Below are 21,138 nucleotides of genomic sequence, written 5' to 3'. Positions count from 1 at the left end.
CTGGCCAGCACTGACCGGCCGCGGGCTGAGCTGTCCCCGCGTGAGACACGGACACGTCCCCAGGGAGGGACAGAGGAGGTGACGAGGTCACCAGCGCAACCTCGGAGCGGCCACCGGCTCCGTCAGGGCACCGCATTTTCCTCCCGTCATTAATTAGCAGCTGAATCCGTCACTAATTAGCGGCTGGATCCGTCTGTTTCGCTGCTGGGATCAGCCGGAGGCGATGGGCACGGCTGCGGCTTGCACCGGAGCTTGTCCCTCGCCCTCGCTGCCACACCAAAGGTTAACGGGGGACTCCCGCAGTGACCTCGCAGGGAGAGCCCTTGGAGAGATAGCGAAGCTGGATACGGAACCTCACAAACGTTGGGCACCTGGATCAGGCACTCCAGAGAATTGTGACCTGGAGGTGACATCCTGCCCCCCCCCCCTCCCCGCCCCATGCATCGCGCAGGGTCTCAGGGCTGTTCTTGCTCTGAGCCAAACCGAACTTCACCCAGGTTATACACTCAGGGCACACCTCGGGCTGGAAGGATCCGGCAACGATCATCAACCCCAGCTCCCTGCTCCTCGCAGGAGCCACGAGGCAGCGCAGAACGACTCCCGGCCCGAGGAGCGGCACGGGCAGGTCAGGACAAGCAGGAGCTGCCCGGTAGTAGACGGCCTCCTCCCCGGGGCAGTCCCGGGTTGTCACTGCCGCACACAGTGTGACACGGCGGGCTCGGGTGGTGATCGCACTGGGTGACGGTCGGAGTGGAGGAAGGAGATGTGGGTGCAGGATGGAGATGTCAGAGCAACACTGGGGCCGTGTGGGGCTGGGGCCAGGGGCCGAGCAGGAGGTGTCCTGTCCAGGACACTGTCCCGGCGCCTGGGACATGAGTGACGCAATGAGAACTGACCCCTACAGGTGACAGAGCAGCAGTGGACACTGCTGGGAGACAGTGGTAGCCCGGGGCCCCTGGTGCCACCCCCGCGGGGATTCGGTGTCACCCCCTAGGATATTTGAGGTCACCATCCCTGGACTTGGGCAGCCCCCAGGGCACCTGACGCCTCCCTGGGACATTGGTCACCACTCGGACGCTTGGTCAGGTCTCAGGACACTGGGTTCTACCCCCCCCCGCTTCCCGGCGCACTTGCTCGCTCCCAACACCCCGAGAGGCAGCTCCGGCGGGCAATGGAGAGCGGGGCGTGACCGGGGCGGGCGCCCCCAGCCAGTTGGCGGGGGCGGGGTCGCGTGTTCTGTGGGGCGGTGCTGGGCGGGATCATTGTGGAAACGCGCGTTGGGGGCGTGTCCTGGGCGAGAAGAGAAGCCAATGAGGCATTGGGGGCGCGTCGCGAGCGGGAGGCGGAGCCAATGGGCTTTGGGGGCGTATCCGGGGCGGAGCCTCCGGATCAGTGCGGGCGGGGGCGGAGCCCAGCGTGGGTCAATTGGCCCGGACGGTACCGAGCGGTACCGGGATGCGGCTGCCGGCGGCGGTTCGGGACCGCGTGGCCGCGGTGCACCGGGGCTCGGCGCTGCCCGAACGGCTGCGGCTCTACGACGGCTGGGCCGCCCGCTACGAGCAGGTACCAGGGACACAGAGGGAACGGGAGCGCCGGGGGGCCGTGGGTGTCCCCGCTGACCGCCTTGTCCCCCGCAGGATGTGGCGGCTCTGGAGTACCGGGCACCGCATCTCGCCGCCGCCTCGCTCGCCTTCGCCTTCCCCGCGCCGCATGCGGGGGCGCGGCTGCTCGACGTGGCATGTGGCACCGGGCTCGTAGCGCGGGAGGTACCGGCGGGACGGGCCGGGGGTAACGGGACGGGGCGGGACGGGGCGGGGTGACGGTGCCTCTGTCCCCGCAGCTCCACCGGCGCGGGTTCCGCTGCCTGCACGGCGTGGACGGCAGCGTGGGGATGCTGGAGCGGGCACGAAGCACCGGGCTCTATCAGGAGCTGCGGCTGTGCGTCCTGGGCAGGGAGCCGCTGCCCGCGCCCGCAGGTAACGGGAGGGGCGGATCCCCGGGACCCCTCGGTGACACCCACGTGTCCCACGGGTGACGGGCCGGCACCAGGCGGGGGGAGCCCCGGAGGGGCCCCCGGTGACGCCCCGTGTCCTCGCAGAGCACTACGACGCCGTGACGGTGGTGGGAGCCCTGGGCGAGGGGCAGGTGCCGAACACGGTGCTGCCGGAGCTGCTGCGGGTCACCAAGCCGGGTAAGAGGGGGGCGTTTCCCCTCCCCGCCGGGACCCCCGGGGTGCTGGGATTGGACACGGAGCCCCGGTGGATGTGGGTCCCCCGCTGAACGCTGGACCCGTGGCACAGCTGAGACACGGCCTTGTCCCTGCTGCCAGGGACTGGCGAGGCACGGGGTCCCTGACTCTTCCCACTGCCAGGTCTGGGCAGCGGGATAAGATAGGAGGTGGCAGTAAGGGTGCTGGTGTCTGACAGCCTGTGCTCAGCCTGTGGCCCCTCCCCTGCCCACCGGCCCTCTGTGCTGCCCATCTCTGCCTGCTGTCCTGCCTATCCCCTGCCTACTGCCCTGTCTGTGCCCGTTCCTTGCCCTGTCTGTCCTTTGCCTGCTGACTCCTAGCAGGCTCTCAGTGCCTTCCCGTGTCCCCACCCTTTCTGGGGGATGCGGTCCCCAGAGAGGGACACCCTGTGTCAGCATTACCTGTCTCCTGTCCCACAGGCGGCTTCCTGTGCCTGACTACGAGGAGCAACCCCTCGAACCTGCGGTACAAGGCGGAGCTGGAGGCAGCTCTGGGGCAGCTGGAGCAGAGAGGAGCCTGGCAGAAGCTGCTGGCCCAGGAAGTGGAGTACTGGGAGAGGGCCACCACCGAGGAGGAGAGTACCCAGGGCACTGGCTACATCTCCGGGATGGTCTACATCTACCAGAAGTGCCCTGTTCCCAACCTCGAGGAGGGCTGAGAGCTAGCACGGCTCTGGATGGGGGGTGAGCACTTGACCCTTTATAAAACTGAGCCCAGTTGACCCCCTCTTGCAGCAGGGCAGCTGCTGGGGGTGACAATATTCTGGGGGAATTTCCCCAAGCCCTTCCTTGGTTCCTTCTCACTGAGGTCTGGGCTTTGGGCCCTTTTCTGCTCCTCAGCACGGGAAGGGTCCCCTGGATTCACCAGGGTCTCCTGGGTGCCACCTTTAGCTCTGACATTTAGGTATTGCCCCCAACACCTCAACGTTCACCGTGACATCTCACAGACCCACATGGCCCTTCCAAGGCATGTCCAGTCTGGGGTGTCTTCTCCCCACCTCACCCATCTCAGCACTCATGGTCAAAATCTGGATCCTTCTTCATGTCCTACCCCCAGAGTCTTTACCTGAGGACTGCTGGAGGTGGGTCCCCACCACTGTGTCCTGTGGCCTCCCATCCTCATCCTCCCTAGGGACTGAGCCAGCCCTGAGGTGCCAGAGCCTCCACATCCAGAGTCAAAGCAGCAGTGCCAAGGTGACTCCCAGCTGGAGAGGCTTTCCAAGTGCCACATCTGCCTTGCATCCCACAACAGCTGCTTGAATCTCATTTTCCCACAGCTTTGTAGTTAATGTTCAGGGAAGGGAAATGAGTTTGGAAGGGATTTGGAGAGCTGGCAGCTGCTCCCCACCCCGGAGCCATCCAGCACTGCCTGCCCAGCCTGTTTCCCCAGCCCCTTGCTGGGCTGCCTTCACAATTCCTCCTCCACTGCTCCCTTGGGAAGTTTTTTACTCAAATCTCTTCCTGGAATATTTGGAGTTTTTTTCATTTTTCCCTTCCCTCAGACCTGTTCCTGCTTATCCTGTTCCCATGTTCCTGGAGAAGAGATTGCATCCTTCCCCTCAGGAGCTGTTCCTCAGTGTTAGGAAGTGGCTGTGTCTGTCCCTGTTCCTCACCCAGGACATCCCACATCTTCCACACTTGCCCTCCTCATGGCTCTTGTCACCCTTCTGCTTTGTCCCCCATGTTTTCGGGTCCCTGTGCCCATCAGTAGCTGTCCTACTGCTCCCTCCCCCTTTGTCTCCAACACTGTCCCCTGGGCAGCTGGGAGTTGTGGCTGTTCCCAGCCCTGCACTTGCCTGTTCAATAAAGCCCTGTCCCTGCTGACTATCTGCTGTGTGTTGTTCCCAGAGCAATGGGAATGTGCACCCTCCAGGGTGGGTAGCCAGGAGCCTGAGAGGGGGGATTCAACCTTTCTCTGGTGTTCCCTCCCAATCCATGGGGGCTCAGAGCACCTGGTGTCCCCCCATGCCTCTCAGCATCCTCTCACTGCCTCTGTTTCCTGCTGCAAGGAATGCCAGGAGCTGGCTGACTGCTGCTGATCCCCATGGGAAGATGGGGATGTTCTAGGTGCTGGAACACAGCAGCTGGCAGGGCACAGCACTCCCAGGACGCATTACCATCCTCCCCACACCGCGCTGTTCAAAACAAGTCCAGGCAGCCTTGGTGGCACCAGGATGTTTATAGTCCCTGCCCTGGGGAAGGGCACATGTGGGGACCGTGCTGGGAGTCAGCCAGCATGGGGATGGGCAGGAGAAGGCAGTGCAGGAGCAGGGTGTGGCATGGGGATGCAGGACAGGGACAGTGGTGCTCTGCCTTGGGCTGGCACCTGGGCACAGTGGCTCACACATAGTCCTTCATGGCATAGCCCATTGGGCCGCAGGTTTTCGCTGCCCTGTACTTCTTGGGGTAGGGGTCTTGCTGGGACTGGGATCCTGAGCAGCACAGGACGCCCCCACCAAAGAGCTGCAGAGCACTGGAGGCCCAGCCGATGTAGAGGGCAGCCCCCAGCTCTCTCTTGAGGGCCTCAGGCACCATGGGGTTGTAGAAGTTGCTGACGATGCTGTTGGCAGACCAGGAGACAGGGATGAGCAGCATGATGCTGGCCATGATGAAGATGACACCAGCCACTGCAGAGATTCTGGTCTTGGTGCCGTTGTCATCCACACACCGGGTGCAGTCAGCTCCTGAGAGGGCGATGAAGAAGGCAAGGAAGGCCACGAAGATGGAAGTGACCACCAGGGCACGAGCAGCTTGCAGGTCAGAGGTGAGCTCCAGCAGGGAGTCATAAGCCTTGCACTGCATCTGCCCCGTGCTCTCATAGACACAGTTCATCCACAACCCTTCCCAGAACACCTGGGCCACCACGATGTTGGAGCCGATGAAGGCCGTCACCTTCCACATGGGCAGGGCACAGGTGAGGATGGAGCCCAGCCAGCCCAGCGCGGCCATCATCAGTCCTCCCGTCTGCATTGTCATCATCGCCATCGACAGCTCCTGCAGGGACAGGCACGGGTGTCACAGGCACAGCCCACAGCCAGGGACAGGCACGGGTGTCACAGGCACAGCCCACAGCCAGGGACAGCATGGGCTTCATCTGGTATGTCCTGCTCCCCACGAGGATGGGAATGGCTGCAGGACAGCATGGGGACATGGGTGACATGGGGACTTGAAGGGCACAGGGACATGAGTGGCATGGGGTGGTGCTGCAGGACAGGATGGGGACACATGTGGCACCGATGACCCAGGCCCCAAGCAAACCAAGGTGCAAGAGCCCCCGTGTGTCACACTGGCCCCTACACTGTCCCAACAGCACAGCGCAGCCTCTGCCATCACTCCTTCCCAGGCCATGGCAAGTGTCAGGGAAGGCGTGGCTTTTGGGGAGCAGGATGGGGGGCTAAGTGGGCCCATGCCCCAGTGTTCCAGAGTGCAACCCCCCCACCTCATACTCATCCCATGTCCTGCCCTGGTGGCCATCCCCCAGTGCCCACTCCATGCCCCACTCCACCACGGGTGCTCAGCCTCCCCGGCCACAAGCCTCATGCCAGAGACACAGGGAAGGGCACAGGGCATGTCAGGGAAGGTAGCCCCCCACACGGCTCAGCACTGCCTGCTCCCATTTTGGCTTTGCCCTCACAGCCATCCTACGGTGCCCTTTGGACCCGGGATCTCCTCTCCAGTGGAAAAGGGACATGGGTCACAGCTCAGCTCTGCCCCAATCCCAGGTCTGGGGCTCAGCACCTTCTGCGATACCATCCCAGAGAAGCCCAGGAGCAGCCCCAGGAGGGCAAACCATGGTGAGGGGCTATGGGGTCACCACAGGTGGTGTCCCTGGGAGACGGGTGGTTGGTACAGGGACACGTGCTGGGCACACTGGCAGCTCACCATGGTCACGTGTAACTGCTGTGGCCCGGGCTCAGCCCACATCCAGCTCAGCCCCTCATGGAGCGGAGTTCACCCATGGCTGCCTGTGCCGTGCTTGGCAGGTGGGACCAGCTGGAGTTTTATGGTCCCTGGCTCAGCGGGTATCGGTTGTGCCTGGCACACCCTGCAGCTCTTGCCAGAGGTTTCACCATCATTTCCCCTGTCTCAGGTTTTGGTTTCTCCAGCCTCTCCTCTCCCGTTGTATCCCCACTCCTTACCCAGCACCTTTTATCCCTCAGGAGGCTGATGGACACTCAGCACTGGGACTTGACGCCCCCCTGGGCCATGAAACACCCTTTGGGCCAAAATCACAGCTGCTCCCGCCATGCTCCAGGCAGGCAGGGGCCGGCATGGTGGACTCTATCCCAGGCACCCTCCCCCAGCCAGCAGGACCTATCCACACAAGACACCCAAAACAGGGTCTACGACCGCCTGCAGGGGGACAAATGGTGCCTCCACGGATCCCCAGGGATGCTCGACAGAGCCTTGTGCTCACATTCCCACCCGTGGGAATGTGGCATACTAGCACCACAGGGTTACAGGCATATTTTCCACCATTCCCGTGCCCGGTGAAGGGTCTGAGGAGCTGGGAGCTTTCCAGCCCTCAGATCCAGATGAGACACCCAGAGCTAGGCGGAGTCACCCCCGTCCCCACAAACACCGAGGTGGGAAGGAAAGATGCTCCCAAGCCAGAGGAGCACTTGCTATGCCGGAAGCGAGATAGGCAAAGCACCCGGCGCTGCCCACGCCGGCCGCAGGGCGCTCCCAGCCGGGGCTGTGGGGTGGCACCGGGACCAGCGCGCCCCGACCCGCCCCGGCCGGCGCCCGCCACCTTCTTCCTGCTCGGGTGGGGAGATCGCGGCGGGTCAGGCGTGGGACAGCCCTGACACCCCGTCCGGCGCCGCCAAGGCTTTGTGCCGTGGCAGCAGCCGCTGTCACCCCCGGGGCGGCCCGGGAGAACAGGCGGCGGGGATTTCAAGAGATTCCGAAGAACAGATTTGGGTGACCTCTCAGGAGGACGGGAGCCCAGGGCACAGGAGCACCGGGCTGTCCCACCACCGAGGCGGGTGTTGGAGAGCGTAAAGAACACGAGGCACAGCGGGGTCTGAGAAGCTGCCGTTTAATGCGGAAAGGCTGAACACGGGGAAGGACGGCAGCACAGCCAGGGGTACCGTGAGACTGCACTCCCGGCCCCGGGCGAGCCACTCTGGGGCGATGGATGGGGTCGGGTCCGGGAGTTGCCCCCCACCACGCGGGGGCACAGCCCCCCTCCCTCCCGCCTCCCCGACCGGTTTTCCCAGCCCGACCGCTGCCTTCCCACTCCCAGGATAATGATGCCCCCGCCCTGGGGAGCTGCCGCGAGAAATCACACTCTGTACAGCCGCTCGGAGCCCCGAAAGTAGGTCAAACTCAAAATTTAGAGAACAGGCAGGTGACAGCCCCTGTCACCCCTCAAGACCCTGACGGGGTTTGCAGAACCACTACGTCCCTGAGACCACGTAGAACAGGTTCGCGGTCCCTATCAGCACCGACACCGCCACCCATCCCGAGGGACAGACACGTCCCGGGGAGCTTCACGCGGGGAAAGAGAGCCCTGTGCCACACGTGGGACGGACTCCTGGGAGCTGTGTCACCACATGGCACACCCCGATACCGGGAGCCAGGAAGAGAGGAGATCAGGTGATGTCTCGGAGAAGATGCCTTAGCTGGATGCTCCGGGGGCAGCAGAGCCCCCACCGCGGACAGCCAGGACAGGATCTCCTTGTCCTCTGTCTCAATCGAGATTAGAGAACCGGCTTCAACCCCGGTGGAACAAAGGCGGCTCTGTCTGTCTTCCCTCGTACCTCCCCGGCGCCCGGCCAGTCTCAGCCCAGCCGGGGAGGTTGCGTGTCCCGGGAGGTCCCCGCGCTCTGGAGCGGCCGAGGGCTCCAGGCTGGCGCGGCAGCTCCTACACGTAGTTGCTGGCTGGCAACGAGCGAGCAGCCGTGAACTTGGCGGAGTAGGGCTTCTCTCCGCGGGGGGGGCAGGTGCAGCACAGGATCCCCCCCCCAAGCAGCAGGAGCGCCGAGGCCGCCCAGCCCACGTAGAGGGATGAGCCCAGGTCCCGCTTCTGCGAGTCAGAGACCAGCGGGTTGTAGAAGTCCTGGATGATGCTGTTGGCTGACCACGAGATGGGGATGAGGATGAGGATACCGGCGATGATGAAGATGATGCCGGAGAGGATCATGACCTTGGCTTTGGCGGTGTCATCCTCCACACAATTGGTGCATTTGCCACCAGCGACGGACAGCAGGGTGCCCAGGATGGCCAGGATGATGGCCACCACCACCATGGCACGGGCGGCTTGCAGGTCCTGCGGCAGGGCCAGCAGCGAGTCATACACCTTGCACTGCATCTGCCCCGTGCTCTGCACCACACAGCTCATCCACAGCCCTTCCCAGATGATCTGCGCCACCACGATATTGTTCCCGACAAAGGCAGTCTCCCGCCACATGGGCAGCGCGCAGCAGAGGATGGAGGCCAACCAGCCGATGACGGAGAGCGCGATGCCCAGCACCTGCATCCCCATGGAGGCCATCGCTCGCCGTCTGCTCCCTGCCCGCCTCCCGCTGCGCAGTGCCGGCAGCCGGGACCATGGCAGGCATTATATGCCTTTGCCGAGGGAGGAGTGCCGCCGCAGCCGCCGGCCTGCCGCCGGCACCGGACGGAGGGGAAGAACCAGTTTCCCGGGATTCTTCCACTTGTATTTCTCCCTCCAGCGATGACACTTAATATCCCGGTTGCTCCCACAGAGAAGGACGCAGGGGACTGGGACCCGGCCACCCAGGTGCAGGAATGCATCCGATTGCTGTGAGCAGGCAGGACATGCCCAGGGCAGCATTGGGGCTCAGCCTGGGATGCTAAAGGGGAAGAGCCAGTGTCCAGGCACCAGGATATCTCTGCCATCCCTGCCAGAACCCTCTGCTCCATCACTTGGATGGGGCTCCTTCATTCCTTCATGCCTCAACTTCCCTCCAGCTCATAGTGACTGCTTCAGCATCAGCCCAGCCTCTGGCCCCCCATGGCCCCATGCCGGGGGAGGAGCATGTTGTTCCCTCTGGCTGCTGGGCTCCGTGCCCGGCAGGACACAAGCAGCTCTTGTTTGCTCCTTGGCGTCCGTACCAGCACTTCCAGCCCTCCATTAGGCCTCGGGCAGGAGGTGCCACCGCCCAGACCCACAAACCAGTTGGAGTGGCTGCCATTTCCCCACAAAGGAGAGACGGCACTGCCTGGGGCAACAGGGGGGCAGACCCCAAACCTAGCTCACCTGTGCTCCAGTGCAAAGCCAGGGTTCACACAGCCACCCTCAGCCCCAGCTCTGCCCATGTCCCACTGCCTGCGTGGTGGGGTTGGGTGGGATGGGACTGTGGGGGGGCAGATGTGGCCTCGAGCTGTCCCAGAGTCATACCCACTGATCCCACTGATCATACCCAGAGCCATACCCACTGATCCTAGTGCTGATGCCAATACCAATGCCAACACTGATGCCATGCTAATGCTAACCTGCCCTCTTTTTAATCCATGACTCCCACACAGGCTCCCTCCCTACTCCCTCCAAACTCCTGCACAGGCACGGCATGACACCAGACAGACAGCACAGAGAGACAGACGGACATTGCACTGTTTCATCACCCTAGTTTAATCATGGGCCCCTGGAAAAGATAAGAGGCACTGAGATAATCTAAGTTTTCCTGAGCACCAGGTTACTATCACAATCCAACCATTTGCTCTTATTGCTTGATGTGACGGACTCTAGAGCTGCCACTGCTCGTGCCAGGATGTCCCTAGGCTCACATCCCAGTGTGGTGGGACAAGCCTGGTGGCCTCTGCACTTCAGTGCCAGGAGGATGCCTGGGGACACCCATGTCTCACAGCAGACCCCAGCCTAAGGAGATGGTCATGGTCCTGCCTGCCTGACTTGTGCCAGAGGAGCTGCCCAGGCTCCGTCCTGCGGGAACATCCGCATTGCTCACATACCAGTGTGTCTACCCTGAGGCCAGAACCTTGTGGTCAAGAGCAGTCTTTAATCTACAAGGCTCCCCGGAGCACGCCCGCTGGGGCCAGACTCTGCCTGAGGCTTTCACCTCCCAGCCGGCTGCTGTAACCACCGCAGTATTTGGGGTTGGAGAGAGGCACACGCCCACGTGTGTGGCTCACAGCGGCTGTGTCCCCGCAGGCACGTGGGGACATGTCTCTGGGCTGGGGACAAATGGCAAGGTGGGGACAGGAACTCCCCCGCACATAGAGCATCAAAGCTTGAGCTGCTCATACTCCCCCTTGGAGGCAGAGCAGGCTCCATCCAGCACAGCCTCTGACAGCCAATTACTGTAATTCATACTGGAACGTGACATATATTCCACCTGGCAGCTGCCGCGCAGGGGCAGCCCCTGTGCCCTTCCCCACATTCCCAAGTGACACATCCAGCCAGACAGCCAGCAGGACCAACAGACACCGGCTTGGTGTGAAGGAGCAGCAGCTGACCTCAGAGCCCTTGGAGCCTGAGGATGGTGGTGCAGCATAGGTGGGACCATCAGGACATGCCATCCAGGACTACCACTCCACAGACACCAGCCCCACACAGACACCAGCCCCACAGCCCAGTCCCAATGCTCATTCCCAGTACATCCTGTAGGACCCCAGTCCCAGATTTCCCCCAGTGTCACCTGCAAGAAGCCATGGCAGAGGTGCATGTCCTGGTGGGACCACAGCCCATTTGCTCAGCAGGAAGCTCCTCCACCCCAAAACAGGCTGCGCAACACACTCAACCCATCCTGAGCCTTGACCACCCAGTGCTTGCCCCAGCACCCAGACAGATGTGGATGCCCTGCCCCAAATGCACTGGGATTGGAAGGACATGCAGGAGCCTGGGTTCCCAGCCCTGTTACACTGCACTAAGAGGGTTTGTGAGGGCAGAGCTCCCGTTCTGGCTTATCCATCAGGAAACACCTTCTGACACTTTTCCTGGGTTCACCAGCATGGGGACACATTGCAGCCCCTTGTCTGGGCAGTGAGGCCATTCCCAGGCAGGAAGGTGACATTAAACGCAGTGTCACCATAATGCCAGGCACTGCTGGGTGCACAGCAGAGGCTGTGTCACCCTGGCCTTGCTCAGGGTTGAGGACACTCCGCGGGGAGAGGGCTTTGGGTATGAATCTCCTGCCAAAAAGGTCTTGTGGACATCCCAGCCCAGGACTTGGGTGTCAGTCCCACCTCACATACCCCACATCACTGAGCTGAGAGCCCCTCATTCCCCAGGACCCACACATGGACCCACCAACCTGGCTACCTCAAGGTCCCAAAGAGGTGGGTGAGACTTGCCAGCAAATAATGATCCACCGGAATCTCTGGCTTCACATCTGCCAAGCAAGGCACGACCAACAACCCTCCCACGCAGCCTGTGAGGAGCGGGGCAGCTTCTCCCCGCTGGAGGCTGAGGATTAGTTACCGACAGCCCAGAGACTGAATGTTCCCAAAAAACATCCTTGCCCAAGATAAATCCCTCCGACCGACTCAAAAATGCACAGTCAGGTCGTTTATCGCTAGGGGAAAGCAAAGTCTTATCAGGAGGGGAGCAACGCGCCGGGACCTGTGGGGTCCCTACAGGGAGAGAAGGGACCTTCGGCCTGAGGTCGCTCTGAAAGTCAAAACTGTCCAGTTTCTATGCAACAAGTGGCTCCCAACCGGGAAAACACCCCTAAGCACTGCCAAGGTGGTTGGCGAAGGGATGGGGGAGATGATGGATCAGGAAGGGGGTCACGGACGGTGCAATGGGGGTGTCCTCACCGGCTATGCTCGGAGGAAGGGGGATGCCACGGCAAAGCCTTGGGGAAGACGATCAGATCTGTCGGGGTGGGGATACCCCAGGCATGGTCCAGCATCCGGCAGCGAACCACCAGCCCCCTGACACATCCCGCTGGCCCATGTCCCCCGCCGCCCCCAGCCCCCGTGTGCCGCAGCCACCTCCCCCACCCCCGCCGGCAGACAGAGCTGCCATTGATGCTCGGAGCCGCCTCACCTGCTCCCGCCGCGCCGAAGGGGCTCCAACAATGGGCTGCCTGTGTGCCCTGGCCGGGGCAGAGCCAGCAGCCCCGCTCCTGAAATATAAGCAGTCGAGGCGGCATTTACCTCCCCGGCCCCTCTCCCCCGGGGGAAAAAGCGCCGGCATTCCCGACCGCAGCGGCGGGGAACACCCCAGCCCCGCCGCACACGTGAGTGGGACGCGGCCCCGCGGCGCACGGGGCGGTTTCTGCCGTCACTCCTGCGCACCCCCGGGGTGCTGCCGGGTGCCGATTGCATGGATGGGGGATGCTGCAGTGGGTGTCCCCCCTGTCAGTGCAGGCGTTCTTCCTTTGGGGCCACCAAACTGGTAATGCTCCCGTGACCTTTGGGTCTGACATTTGCCTGGGGTCTCTGCATCACAGTGGAGCAAACCTGTCCCCGTGTCGCCACAGAGTTCTTGCAGCCACCACACTTTGTCCCCATCCCGAGGGACTTGGATACTCCTCATCCCTCCCCAGCTGTGCGGAAGTGCAGAGGGACTGCACCGGGGACGGAGATGCAGCAGTTGGGACAGGGATGCTCTCAGGAATCCCCCAGGGACGCTGGTCCTGCTCAGCTCCTCAGTAAACACCAGTGAGCTGGTTTGCTCACCACAAGAATGTATCCTGCCGGGGGTGACCGGCACCCCGAAACCCTGGTGATTTGCCCCTTCCTCCGTCATGAGTCAGGCGGCAGCAGCTGCCCCAGGCCGGCACGACACTGGGCACAGCCTGTACTTTGGGCAATTTGGGATGACAAAGTGGGGACGCCATGTGTGGGGCTCTGATTGCAGGGTCGGGGGCTGTGGTGTTTCACTGCCCTGTCCCACCCCAGCTCTGCCCCAGTAGCTCCTATCCCATACACCTGCCTCGAGTATCCCACTCTTCCCCTGCCCCACAGCCCTACCTAGAATATCTTCCCTGTCCCATATCCCTATCCAGAGGTATCCCTCCCTCCTACCTCCCACTCCTACATGGGTTATCTCCCCTGCCCCATGCCCTGCTATTGAGTATTCCCATTGTTCCACAGACCTGGGGGTATAGCCCTGCCCTTACTCCTGTGCCCCACAGCCCTGTCTGGGGTGCCAAACTCCCTTATACCCCAGCCCTGTCTGGGGTATAACCCTGCCCCAAAGCCCTGCTTGGGGCACCCCCACACCCTACAGCCCTGCCTGGGGTCCCCTCTTGGCCCAGGGGAACCCCTACCCACAGCCCCGCAGCCTCATGTGCACTGGGGGAGGGTGTGTATGTGTGCAGCTGTATCGCCTGTTCACCTCCGCTTCTGTGTCAGTGTCTGTATGCGTGAGTCTGAGTCTGCCTGTGAGTCTGGGTGTGCATGTGCGCCTGTCTGAATCTGTGTCTGTGAGCCTGTGTGTTGTCTGTGAATCTGCCAGTGAGTCTCTGTTATCTGTCAGTCAGTATGTCCATGTGTCTGTCTATCTCCATGTTTTTGTGTGTCCAAGTCTGTCACTGTGTGTCCGTGTATCTACGTGTCCATGTGTTTCTGCGGGCAGCAGCACGCCGGGGTGCTGCTGCCAGCAGAGGGTGTGTGTGTGTGGGTAGGTGTGTATGTATCTGCACCTGTCTGTGTGCTTGTGGTGTTTGTGTGTGTGTGTGTGCCTGTACCTGTCTCTGTGTTTGCGTCTGTGTGTGTGTGTCTGTAGCTGTGTGTCTGTGTGTGTTCACCTGCGCGCTTGTGCACTCCGGCACCCCGGGGCTGCAGGCACTCCCCTGCCTGCATACGTGGGGGCCCTCAGCAGCCCTGCTCACCGCTGGCAGCCCGGCGGGCCCAGCCTGTGACAGCACTGGACCGTGGACACCCAGCCTGAGGTGCCCCCGAGGGCCGGGACCCCCAGTGCCCCCAGCAACAAGGGCACAGAACCCTGGAGGCTGCTTGCACAGGCTGGGTCAGCCTGTGGGGAATTTTTGGTGTCCTTGGGGGGCAGCAAAGTGGGGGGGGAGGGGGGGGGCGGGGGAATGGAGCGTGATCACAGTACAGTGGGGTGGCAGAAACTCACCCAGCCAAGTACAGGATATTTTTGGGATGCTGTGGGTTGGCAGAGGCTGGATATGGGGATATTGGGGTGTCACAATGTGGTGGAGGTCAAACATGGGGTGCTGCAGGGGACTGGAGGTCAAGCTGGGTGGATATGGGGTGCTGGGGTGACATGGGGTGACAACAGATGATCCAGATATATATTGGGTATCAGGGCACTGTGGGGTGACACTGCTGGCCATGGGGGTGCAGGGCAATAGAAGGTGACCCACCAGATACTGGGTATCAGAGCACTGTGTGGCATCCAATAGAAGGTGACCCACCAGATACTGGGTATCAGAGCACTGTCTGGCTATGGGGTGTTGGGATACTCTGGGGCACCCAACTCCAACCCCTCTGGCTGTGGGATGTCAGGGTACTGTGGGGTACAGCCAGGCAGTTGCAGGGCTCCCCCCCATCCCAACTGCACACGGTGCCAGCTGCCAGCATCCCACTGTGCTCTTGAGTAGTTAATAAGTTGTAGAGTAGATTTTTGGAGCAGGCAGGGAACAGGTAGGAGCAAGCCTGTGTCCAGCAACCACATTCCTGGGGGAGGGGGACTGGAAGCACTGGCACTACCCCAGCATGCAAGACTTGGGGGGGTGAAATATGCACCCAACAGCCATGGGGCTGTTGCTGCCAGGTCTGAAGGGATTGCTCATGCCTTGGGATATTTTTCCCTTTGCTGGGTGCCAGCTCAGGTTATCAGGGTGATGCTGCTGGGGTGGCTACGTGCATTATCTGCTTCCTTCAAGGTCACAAGACTTGTGCAGGATGAGTAAAGATATTTATCAGTCAGTCAGAGGATCTCTGACTGTGCTCCCAGCCCAGCAGGGTGGGAACAGGAGGGGCCAGGCTAGAGGGGTTCCTGCTGGGCCAGGAGCACCCGCAGGTCCCCTGGAATGGTGACACAAACCTCACAGCATGGCGGAGGGGTTGCACTTTGCACAGTGATGCAAAGGTGCCCAACGCTCACCAAACCCCAGTAAAACGTGAGCACTGACATTACAGAAATCAACAAACCCTGACCTACCACATTTCCTCCATGGGGGAAAGGTGAACCCTTGGGATTTCCAGGTTCACAGAAGGGGTTTGGTGGGAATGAGCATGGTGGTAGTGCTTCCCGATACCCATGGGCCGAAACCAGGCGATGACTGCGGCAGGTGGCGTTTCTCCTCCTCCCGCCCTTCTCTGGTTACCCGGCGCCATCTCTGCAAACAAAGGGGAGGGTGTGGGACGCAGGTGACGGTGACGGAGGAGCAGAGAGGAGCGTCCAGCAGCCAGCACTGAAACCCCACCCCGGGGCCAGCCCATATAAATAGCACTGCGCACAGGTGTAAGCCGATCCCCCGGCTGTGAGCGGCGGCGGGTGGTGGCAACGGTCTCGGTCCGTGGGTTCTTCTCCGCCATCGCCTGGAGCGCGTCACTGAACCATCCACCATGTCGATGGGGCTGGAGATCGGCGGCGTGGCCTTGTCCGTGCTGGGTTGGTTGTGCAGCATCATCTGCTGCGCGTTGCCCATGTGGAAGGTGTCGGCCTTCATCGGCAACAACATCGTGACGGCCCAGATCCTCTGGGAAGGGCTGTGGATGAACTGCGTGGTGCAGAGCACAGGGCAGATGCAGTGCAAGGTCTACGACTCCATGCTGGCACTCCCTCAGGACCTGCAAGCTGCCCGCGCCCTGCTGGTGGTGGCCATCATCTTGGCTGTCCTGGGCTTAATGGTGGCCATCGTGGGCGCCCAGTGCACCCGCTGCGTGGAGGACGAAAGCACCAAAGCCAAGATCACCATCGTCTCTGGTGTCATCTTCCTCCTCTCTGGTGTCATGACCCTAATCCCTGTCTGCTGGTCGGCCAACACCATCATCCGGGATTTCTACAACCCGCTGGTGATCGAAGCGCAGAAGCGGGAGCTGGGCACCTCACTCTACGTGGGCTGGGCGGCCTCCGCACTCCTGCTGCTGGGGGGGGGCCTGCTCTGCTGCTCCTGCCCCCCCAAAGACGACAGGTACCCCACAGGCAAGGTTGCCTACTCTGCCCCACGCTCTGCCGTCACCAGCTACGACAAGAGGAACTATGTCTGAGCCCCCCGCGGTCCCCCGGCACCCCTCGATATCCCCCACCCCACCCACCCACCCTGAGACCCTCACTGCCCTCCGTGGGGCCCGGGAGCGGCAGAGCCGGGGCGGGGGGGGGGCGCGAAGGTGGGGACGGGGACGGCCGCGGGGTCAGGGCCGGGCTGTGTAAATAGAGACAGTTTCGGTTAAACAAGAGGCAGTTTCGGGTCGGCGGGAGAAGCGGCACCCGGCGAGGTCCTGCCATGCCGATGGGGTAGGATGAGGACGGGATGGGGACGGGGCCCTCCTGCTGTGTCCCCCCATCGCTGCTGGCCCGGCACCGTCTGTCCCTGTTACGCGTAGTCTGTACCGGTTACATTTGTCAATAAACGTGTCCTGTTTTGGTACCCGAGTGTCCTTGAGATGTGCGGCCCGATCGAGGTGGGCACAGGGAGGGGGAGCACCGAGGTTCAGGCCCCCAAGGCACCCTGCATACCCTGCTGCGGCGGAACCGGAGTGGCCCCGGGCTGGGGACAGAGGGCTCAGCGGCAGCGCGCCGGGCGTCCCTGCTCGGGGTGGAGACCCGTTGTCCCCCTGCATTCCAGGGGCAGCTCTCTGGGAACGGTCGGGGCGGGAAGCAGCGGAGGAGCCGCTGGATGCCGCAGGGACACTCCCTACCCGCAGTCCAAAGTCTGGGGCCGCCGGGGGGGCCGCGAGGCGCTTCCCTCTCCCGGGAGCCGCGCTGGGGCGAGGCCGCCCTGCTCGGCCGCTCCCTCCCGCTCGCCGCCACGCTCCAGCGGCCAGGGACAAAGGGGCAGGAGCCGCCGCAGGAGCGCGGGGCCGGTCCTGGGGAAAGCGAGACCGGGGGCGGTGAGTGTGGGGCTGAGCCGGCCGGTCCCGCTGTGTCTGCGGGCGACGGCGGGTGGAGAAGCCCTCCTGAACCCCCGCCGGCCGCAGGGACCCGCCCAGCCCGGCTCACTTCCTCCGGGCCCCAACGCCCCTGCCCCGCTGACCGCTCTCGGGCCCGCGGGAGCAACAGCGGAAGCGGCCCCGCCGTGACCCTCCTCGTGCGCGCACTGCCGCCGTCCTGCCGCGGGGGGGCGCCTCCCGCCGGCGGGGCGGGGCGACCCGCGCATGTCGCGTCACGACCCGCGCGCCGCCGCTGCCGCCGCCATGATGCTCCGCCGGCTGCCCCGCGTCCCCGCCCCGCCGCCCCTCCCGCCGCCCGCCGCTGCCGCCCGCTCCGTGGCCACGTAAGGGCCCGGCCGCGCGCGGGGCGGGGTGGGGGCGGCGGGAACGGTCCCGGGAAGGGTCCCAGGGGGGAAACCCGCAGGCAGGGGCGTGGCTTCCACAAGGGTTCTGGTCACGCCTCCCTCAAGCCACGCCCCTTGCATCGAGGCTCTCCACATGGGTGGTGGACAGAGCCTGACCACGGCCCCTGGCCACGCCCCCTTTCCTGCCTGCCCTTGGCCCAGCCCTGGCCACGCCCTCACAGAGTCCCCACTGGGCCGGGCTGGAAGGGAGCCCCGAGGGTCCCTGGTGCCACCTGCCTGCTCAGGCAGGGCCATCCCAGAGCACAGGGCACAGCATTGTGTGCACAGGGCTCTGCAGTATCTCCGCTGAGGGAGACTCCAGCCCCTCCCTGGGCAGCCTGTTCAGGGCTGGGCACTGCCCAGGGCAGGAGTTGTGCCTCCTGGGCAGGGGCAGTTCTGGGCTCAGTCCCTGCCCAGGGACAGAGCCTGGGCCCTGCTCTGCCCCTCCCTGCACACAGGGACACCCAGGGACAGACAGGGACACTCAGGGACACCCAGGGCTGAGGGCCCCTCTCAGCTGGGGCTCCTCTCCAGGCTGAGCAGCCCCAGCTCCCTCAGCCTTTCCTGGGCACAGAGATGCTCCAGGCCCTCCTCATCCTCCCAGCCTGAGCTGGCACTGCTCCAGGAGCTCCGTGTCTCCCTTTTCCTGAGGAGCCCAGGACTGGACATAACACTCCAAATGTGCCTTACCAGGGCTGAGCAGAAGGGTAAGGCTCACTTCTCCCCTTCACCTCTGGCCATACCCCATCCCTGTCTGCCAGCAGTGCAGTGCCCCTGACCCACGTGGAGGTGGAAGGTCGCAGGGATCGGCTACCCCTCATCCTGCTCCACGGGCTCTTTGGTAGCCACAGCAACTTCCAGACGGTGGCCAAGACACTGGTGCGCCGTGGTAGTGGCAAGGTGAGACCCAGGGCATGGGGGGAGGCGCAGCACACGGGGTCCGGGGTCATCCTGGGCAGTGCCTGGGGTGACACACTGCTCTGGCCCAGGCAGGTGCTGACAGTGGATGCCCGGAACCACGGCAGCAGCCCCCACAGCCCTGTGATGACCTATGAAGCGATGAGCCTGGACGTGCAGCACCTCCTGAGCCGCCTGGGCATCACCAAGTGCATCCTTGTGGGACACAGCATGGGGGGCAAGACAGCCATGACACTGGCCTTGCAGCGGGTCAGCAGGCACAGGGGTGGGAATGGGGTCACAGGCTCAGGAAGTTCCAGGTGGGGCTGTAGGAAGGGGATAACACCTTCTGAGACTGTTTACGGGGGCCAGCTTTGCCCCCAGCTCCACAAACCTGATACTTGTCTTTGTCAGTGTGGGTGGGGTAAGCCAGGCTATGGGAGCAGGAGCAAATCTGTGTCCACCAGCCCATGCTCTGCCCTGTCCCTCCAGCACCGATTGTGAGGGAGCTTGGAGATCTGTGCTGAGGACAATGACTCTGGGTAGGGCACGTGGAGGTACCCAATGAGACAAGAGGGAGCAAAGAGACTCCAGAGAATCTGACTGGGAGTGGAGCCCTGTGCCCACTCCCATTAGGGAGATCTTGGAAGATCCTGGCATCTGATCTACCCTGTTTGTGTCTCCAGCCAGACCTGGTGGAGCGCCTCATCTCCGTAGACATTGGTCCGGGCTCAACCGCCCCCGTGTCCGAATTCTCTGCCTACATTTCAGCCATGAAGGAGGTGAAGGTCCCAGCGGGGCTGTCCCGCTCGGCAGCACGCCAGCTGGCAGATGACCAGCTGCAGCCCGTGGTCAAGGTAGGAAATCCCTTGGGAGATGGGGAGGATGGAGGATGCCAGGACATCCTGTTATGTTGCTCTTACTGAAGAGTACATGATCCTCTTCCATGATAGCTCCCACAGCTGAGACAGTTCCTCCTCACCAACCTGGTGGAGGTGGAGGGCTGCTACATGTGGCGGGTGAATCTGGAGGCTATTTCCCAGCACCTGGCAGATATCATGAACTTCCCTGTCTTCCAAAAGCCATATCCTGGTCCTGCACTCTTCTTGGGAGGGTCCGACTCGCCCTATATCAGGTGAGACTGGAGAGAAGCAGTTCCAGGTCTGTGGTTCGACCTTTTGTGCTCTTTGCAGCTGCCAAGAGTGGGAGGAGCCCCCAGGATGGGCAAGGTCCTGAGCAAGGGCTGTTTCTCCAGCAGCTGGTGACACCGACACACTGGAACAAGGGGGAACCTGGGGGCCCCCTAGGCTTTCCCAGCAGGAAAGGAGTCATATCTGGGATCATCCTCTGCTTGGGGAGGGTGAGGGAAAACACCAGGAGGTACCTCTGATCATGGCATGTTCCCTTGTCCTGCAGCTCCAGAGACTACTCAGAGATCCAACGTCTCTTCCCAAAGGCAGAGATCCAGTACATTAAAGGTGCAGGCCACATAGTCCATCAGGATAAATTTGAAGAATTCATCACTGCTGTCCTCAATTTCCTGCAAAAGCTGTAGCACTGGGGACCAGGGTTTCTGCAAGGACCATGTGGATCCTGAGGAGCTCTGGACAGTGATGTAGGGCTCAGGTTCTGAGGATGGGCTCAGCTGGGACTGGCTGCCCTCACTGCAGTCTGATCCTGCCTGCAAGACCTTCTCCCATCCTGATTCTCCTGCAGCCAGAGCAGAGAAGCACCTGCATCCTGCTGAGATCTCCTGCCACCTCTCAGGGACATGGGATGCCACTGGCTCAGGACACTGTCCTGCCTGCACAGGGGTGTCAGGCACATGGAGGCAGCAGGAGAGCCCTCTTGTTTTCCAGCTGCCAGAAAACAAGAGGGCTCTCCTTTCATGGATCTGGCTGTGACTTTGCAGAATGTGCAATAAAGCTGAATCCGTGCCAAGGCAGAACAGGGGTTGGATGTGGCCATGGTGGGCAGGGCATGTGTGGGGGGCATAGGAGGGGGTTCTCAGTTGGCAGCAGGGATGCTGGTGGGAGGTGACAGCTGGACTGGGCGCTAATGTGACAAGCTGTGGGAGCAGTGCATGTGAGACGCAGGTTTGAGGTTCTTTCTTGGCTTCCAGGGAAAATTGCATCCTTGCTCTATGCCTGGGGCAGTGTAAGGATTGGAGATTGAGGGAGTCTGCCTCCTGAGCAAGGAGCATGTTTGCCCAGGCTGTCCCAAAGGCAGGTGTTGCCTCATTCCTGAGCTCCAGACAATTTCTCCCCTCCCACCTGCTCTGCATCCTCTCGAGGCAGCATAACACCTACCCACCATGGGCTGGAGGCAGAGGGGCAGGGTATCTGCTGCAAAAATCCCTTTATTGGACAACTGGTAAAGCCAGGAATAGGGAAGAAGTGACTATGGGGGTGACAAATCATCTCTGTCACAACTGGGGACACACTGTGTGTGCAGACACTAGAGAGAGACACTAACCATGTCTGCTTTTGCTGCTCCAGAGCCAGGTGTCTGCTGCTCCCTGGGATGAGTGCTTAATTTGGGGTTGTTTGGAGGCCACAAAAGGGAGGAATGGCAGAAGACTGAGGATGTT

The 21,138-nt window shown here is 62.3% G+C and overlaps 5 protein-coding genes across 6 annotated transcripts; 3 read left to right on the top strand and 2 right to left on the bottom strand.

Moving 5' to 3' along the window:
* The first annotated feature begins 1,383 nt into the window (after positions 1 to 1,383).
* METTL27 (methyltransferase like 27) lies at positions 1,384 to 4,074 on the top strand. Of its 2 annotated transcripts, none has more exons than XM_059865808.1 (6): positions 1,384 to 1,563; positions 1,638 to 1,766; positions 1,841 to 1,976; positions 2,099 to 2,191; positions 2,668 to 2,931; positions 3,380 to 4,074. In XM_059865808.1, the coding sequence occupies exons 1-5, from the start codon at positions 1,456 to 1,458 to the stop codon at positions 2,904 to 2,906; spliced, it is 705 nt and encodes a 234-aa protein (XP_059721791.1). In that variant the 5' UTR covers positions 1,384 to 1,455; the 3' UTR covers positions 2,907 to 2,931; positions 3,380 to 4,074. The 2 variants fall into 2 exon arrangements, with proteins under 2 accessions (XP_059721791.1, XP_059721790.1); XM_059865807.1 differs by having other exon boundaries at positions 1,385 to 1,563; positions 3,750 to 4,074.
* Positions 4,075 to 4,407: 333 nt separating this feature from the next.
* Positions 4,408 to 12,388, bottom strand: LOC132337331 (claudin-4-like). The gene is made up of 2 exons (XM_059865805.1): positions 12,224 to 12,388; positions 4,408 to 5,241 (listed from the first exon to the last, which is right to left on the bottom strand). The coding sequence occupies exons 1-2, from the start codon at positions 12,371 to 12,373 to the stop codon at positions 4,588 to 4,590; spliced, it is 804 nt and encodes a 267-aa protein (XP_059721788.1). The 5' UTR covers positions 12,374 to 12,388; the 3' UTR covers positions 4,408 to 4,587.
* Positions 7,273 to 9,356, bottom strand: LOC132337422 (claudin-4-like). The gene has a single exon (XM_059865998.1). The coding sequence runs from the start codon at positions 8,744 to 8,746 to the stop codon at positions 8,117 to 8,119; it is 630 nt and encodes a 209-aa protein (XP_059721981.1). The 5' UTR covers positions 8,747 to 9,356; the 3' UTR covers positions 7,273 to 8,116.
* A 3,223-nt stretch (positions 12,389 to 15,611) lies between the features above and the next one.
* On the top strand, positions 15,612 to 16,745 carry CLDN3 (claudin 3). Its single transcript, XM_059865825.1, has one exon. It carries the CDS (start codon positions 15,721 to 15,723, stop codon positions 16,363 to 16,365), a length of 645 nt encoding a protein of 214 aa, XP_059721808.1. The 5' UTR covers positions 15,612 to 15,720; the 3' UTR covers positions 16,366 to 16,745.
* Positions 16,746 to 17,457: 712 nt separating this feature from the next.
* ABHD11 (abhydrolase domain containing 11) lies at positions 17,458 to 20,496 on the top strand. The gene is made up of 6 exons (XM_059865824.1): positions 17,458 to 17,591; positions 18,416 to 18,551; positions 18,645 to 18,818; positions 19,235 to 19,405; positions 19,502 to 19,683; positions 19,965 to 20,496. Exons 1-6 carry the CDS (start codon positions 17,473 to 17,475, stop codon positions 20,101 to 20,103), a joined length of 921 nt encoding a protein of 306 aa, XP_059721807.1. The 5' UTR covers positions 17,458 to 17,472; the 3' UTR covers positions 20,104 to 20,496.
* The last annotated feature ends 642 nt before the right edge of the window (positions 20,497 to 21,138 follow it).

The sequence above is a fragment of the Haemorhous mexicanus genome, chromosome 22 (assembly GCF_027477595.1).
Source record: "Haemorhous mexicanus isolate bHaeMex1 chromosome 22, bHaeMex1.pri, whole genome shotgun sequence".
Lineage (NCBI taxonomy): Eukaryota > Metazoa > Chordata > Aves > Passeriformes > Fringillidae > Haemorhous > Haemorhous mexicanus.
The sequence above is the reverse complement of the archived record's forward strand: the minus strand, read 5'-3'. Positions and strand labels throughout refer to the sequence as shown.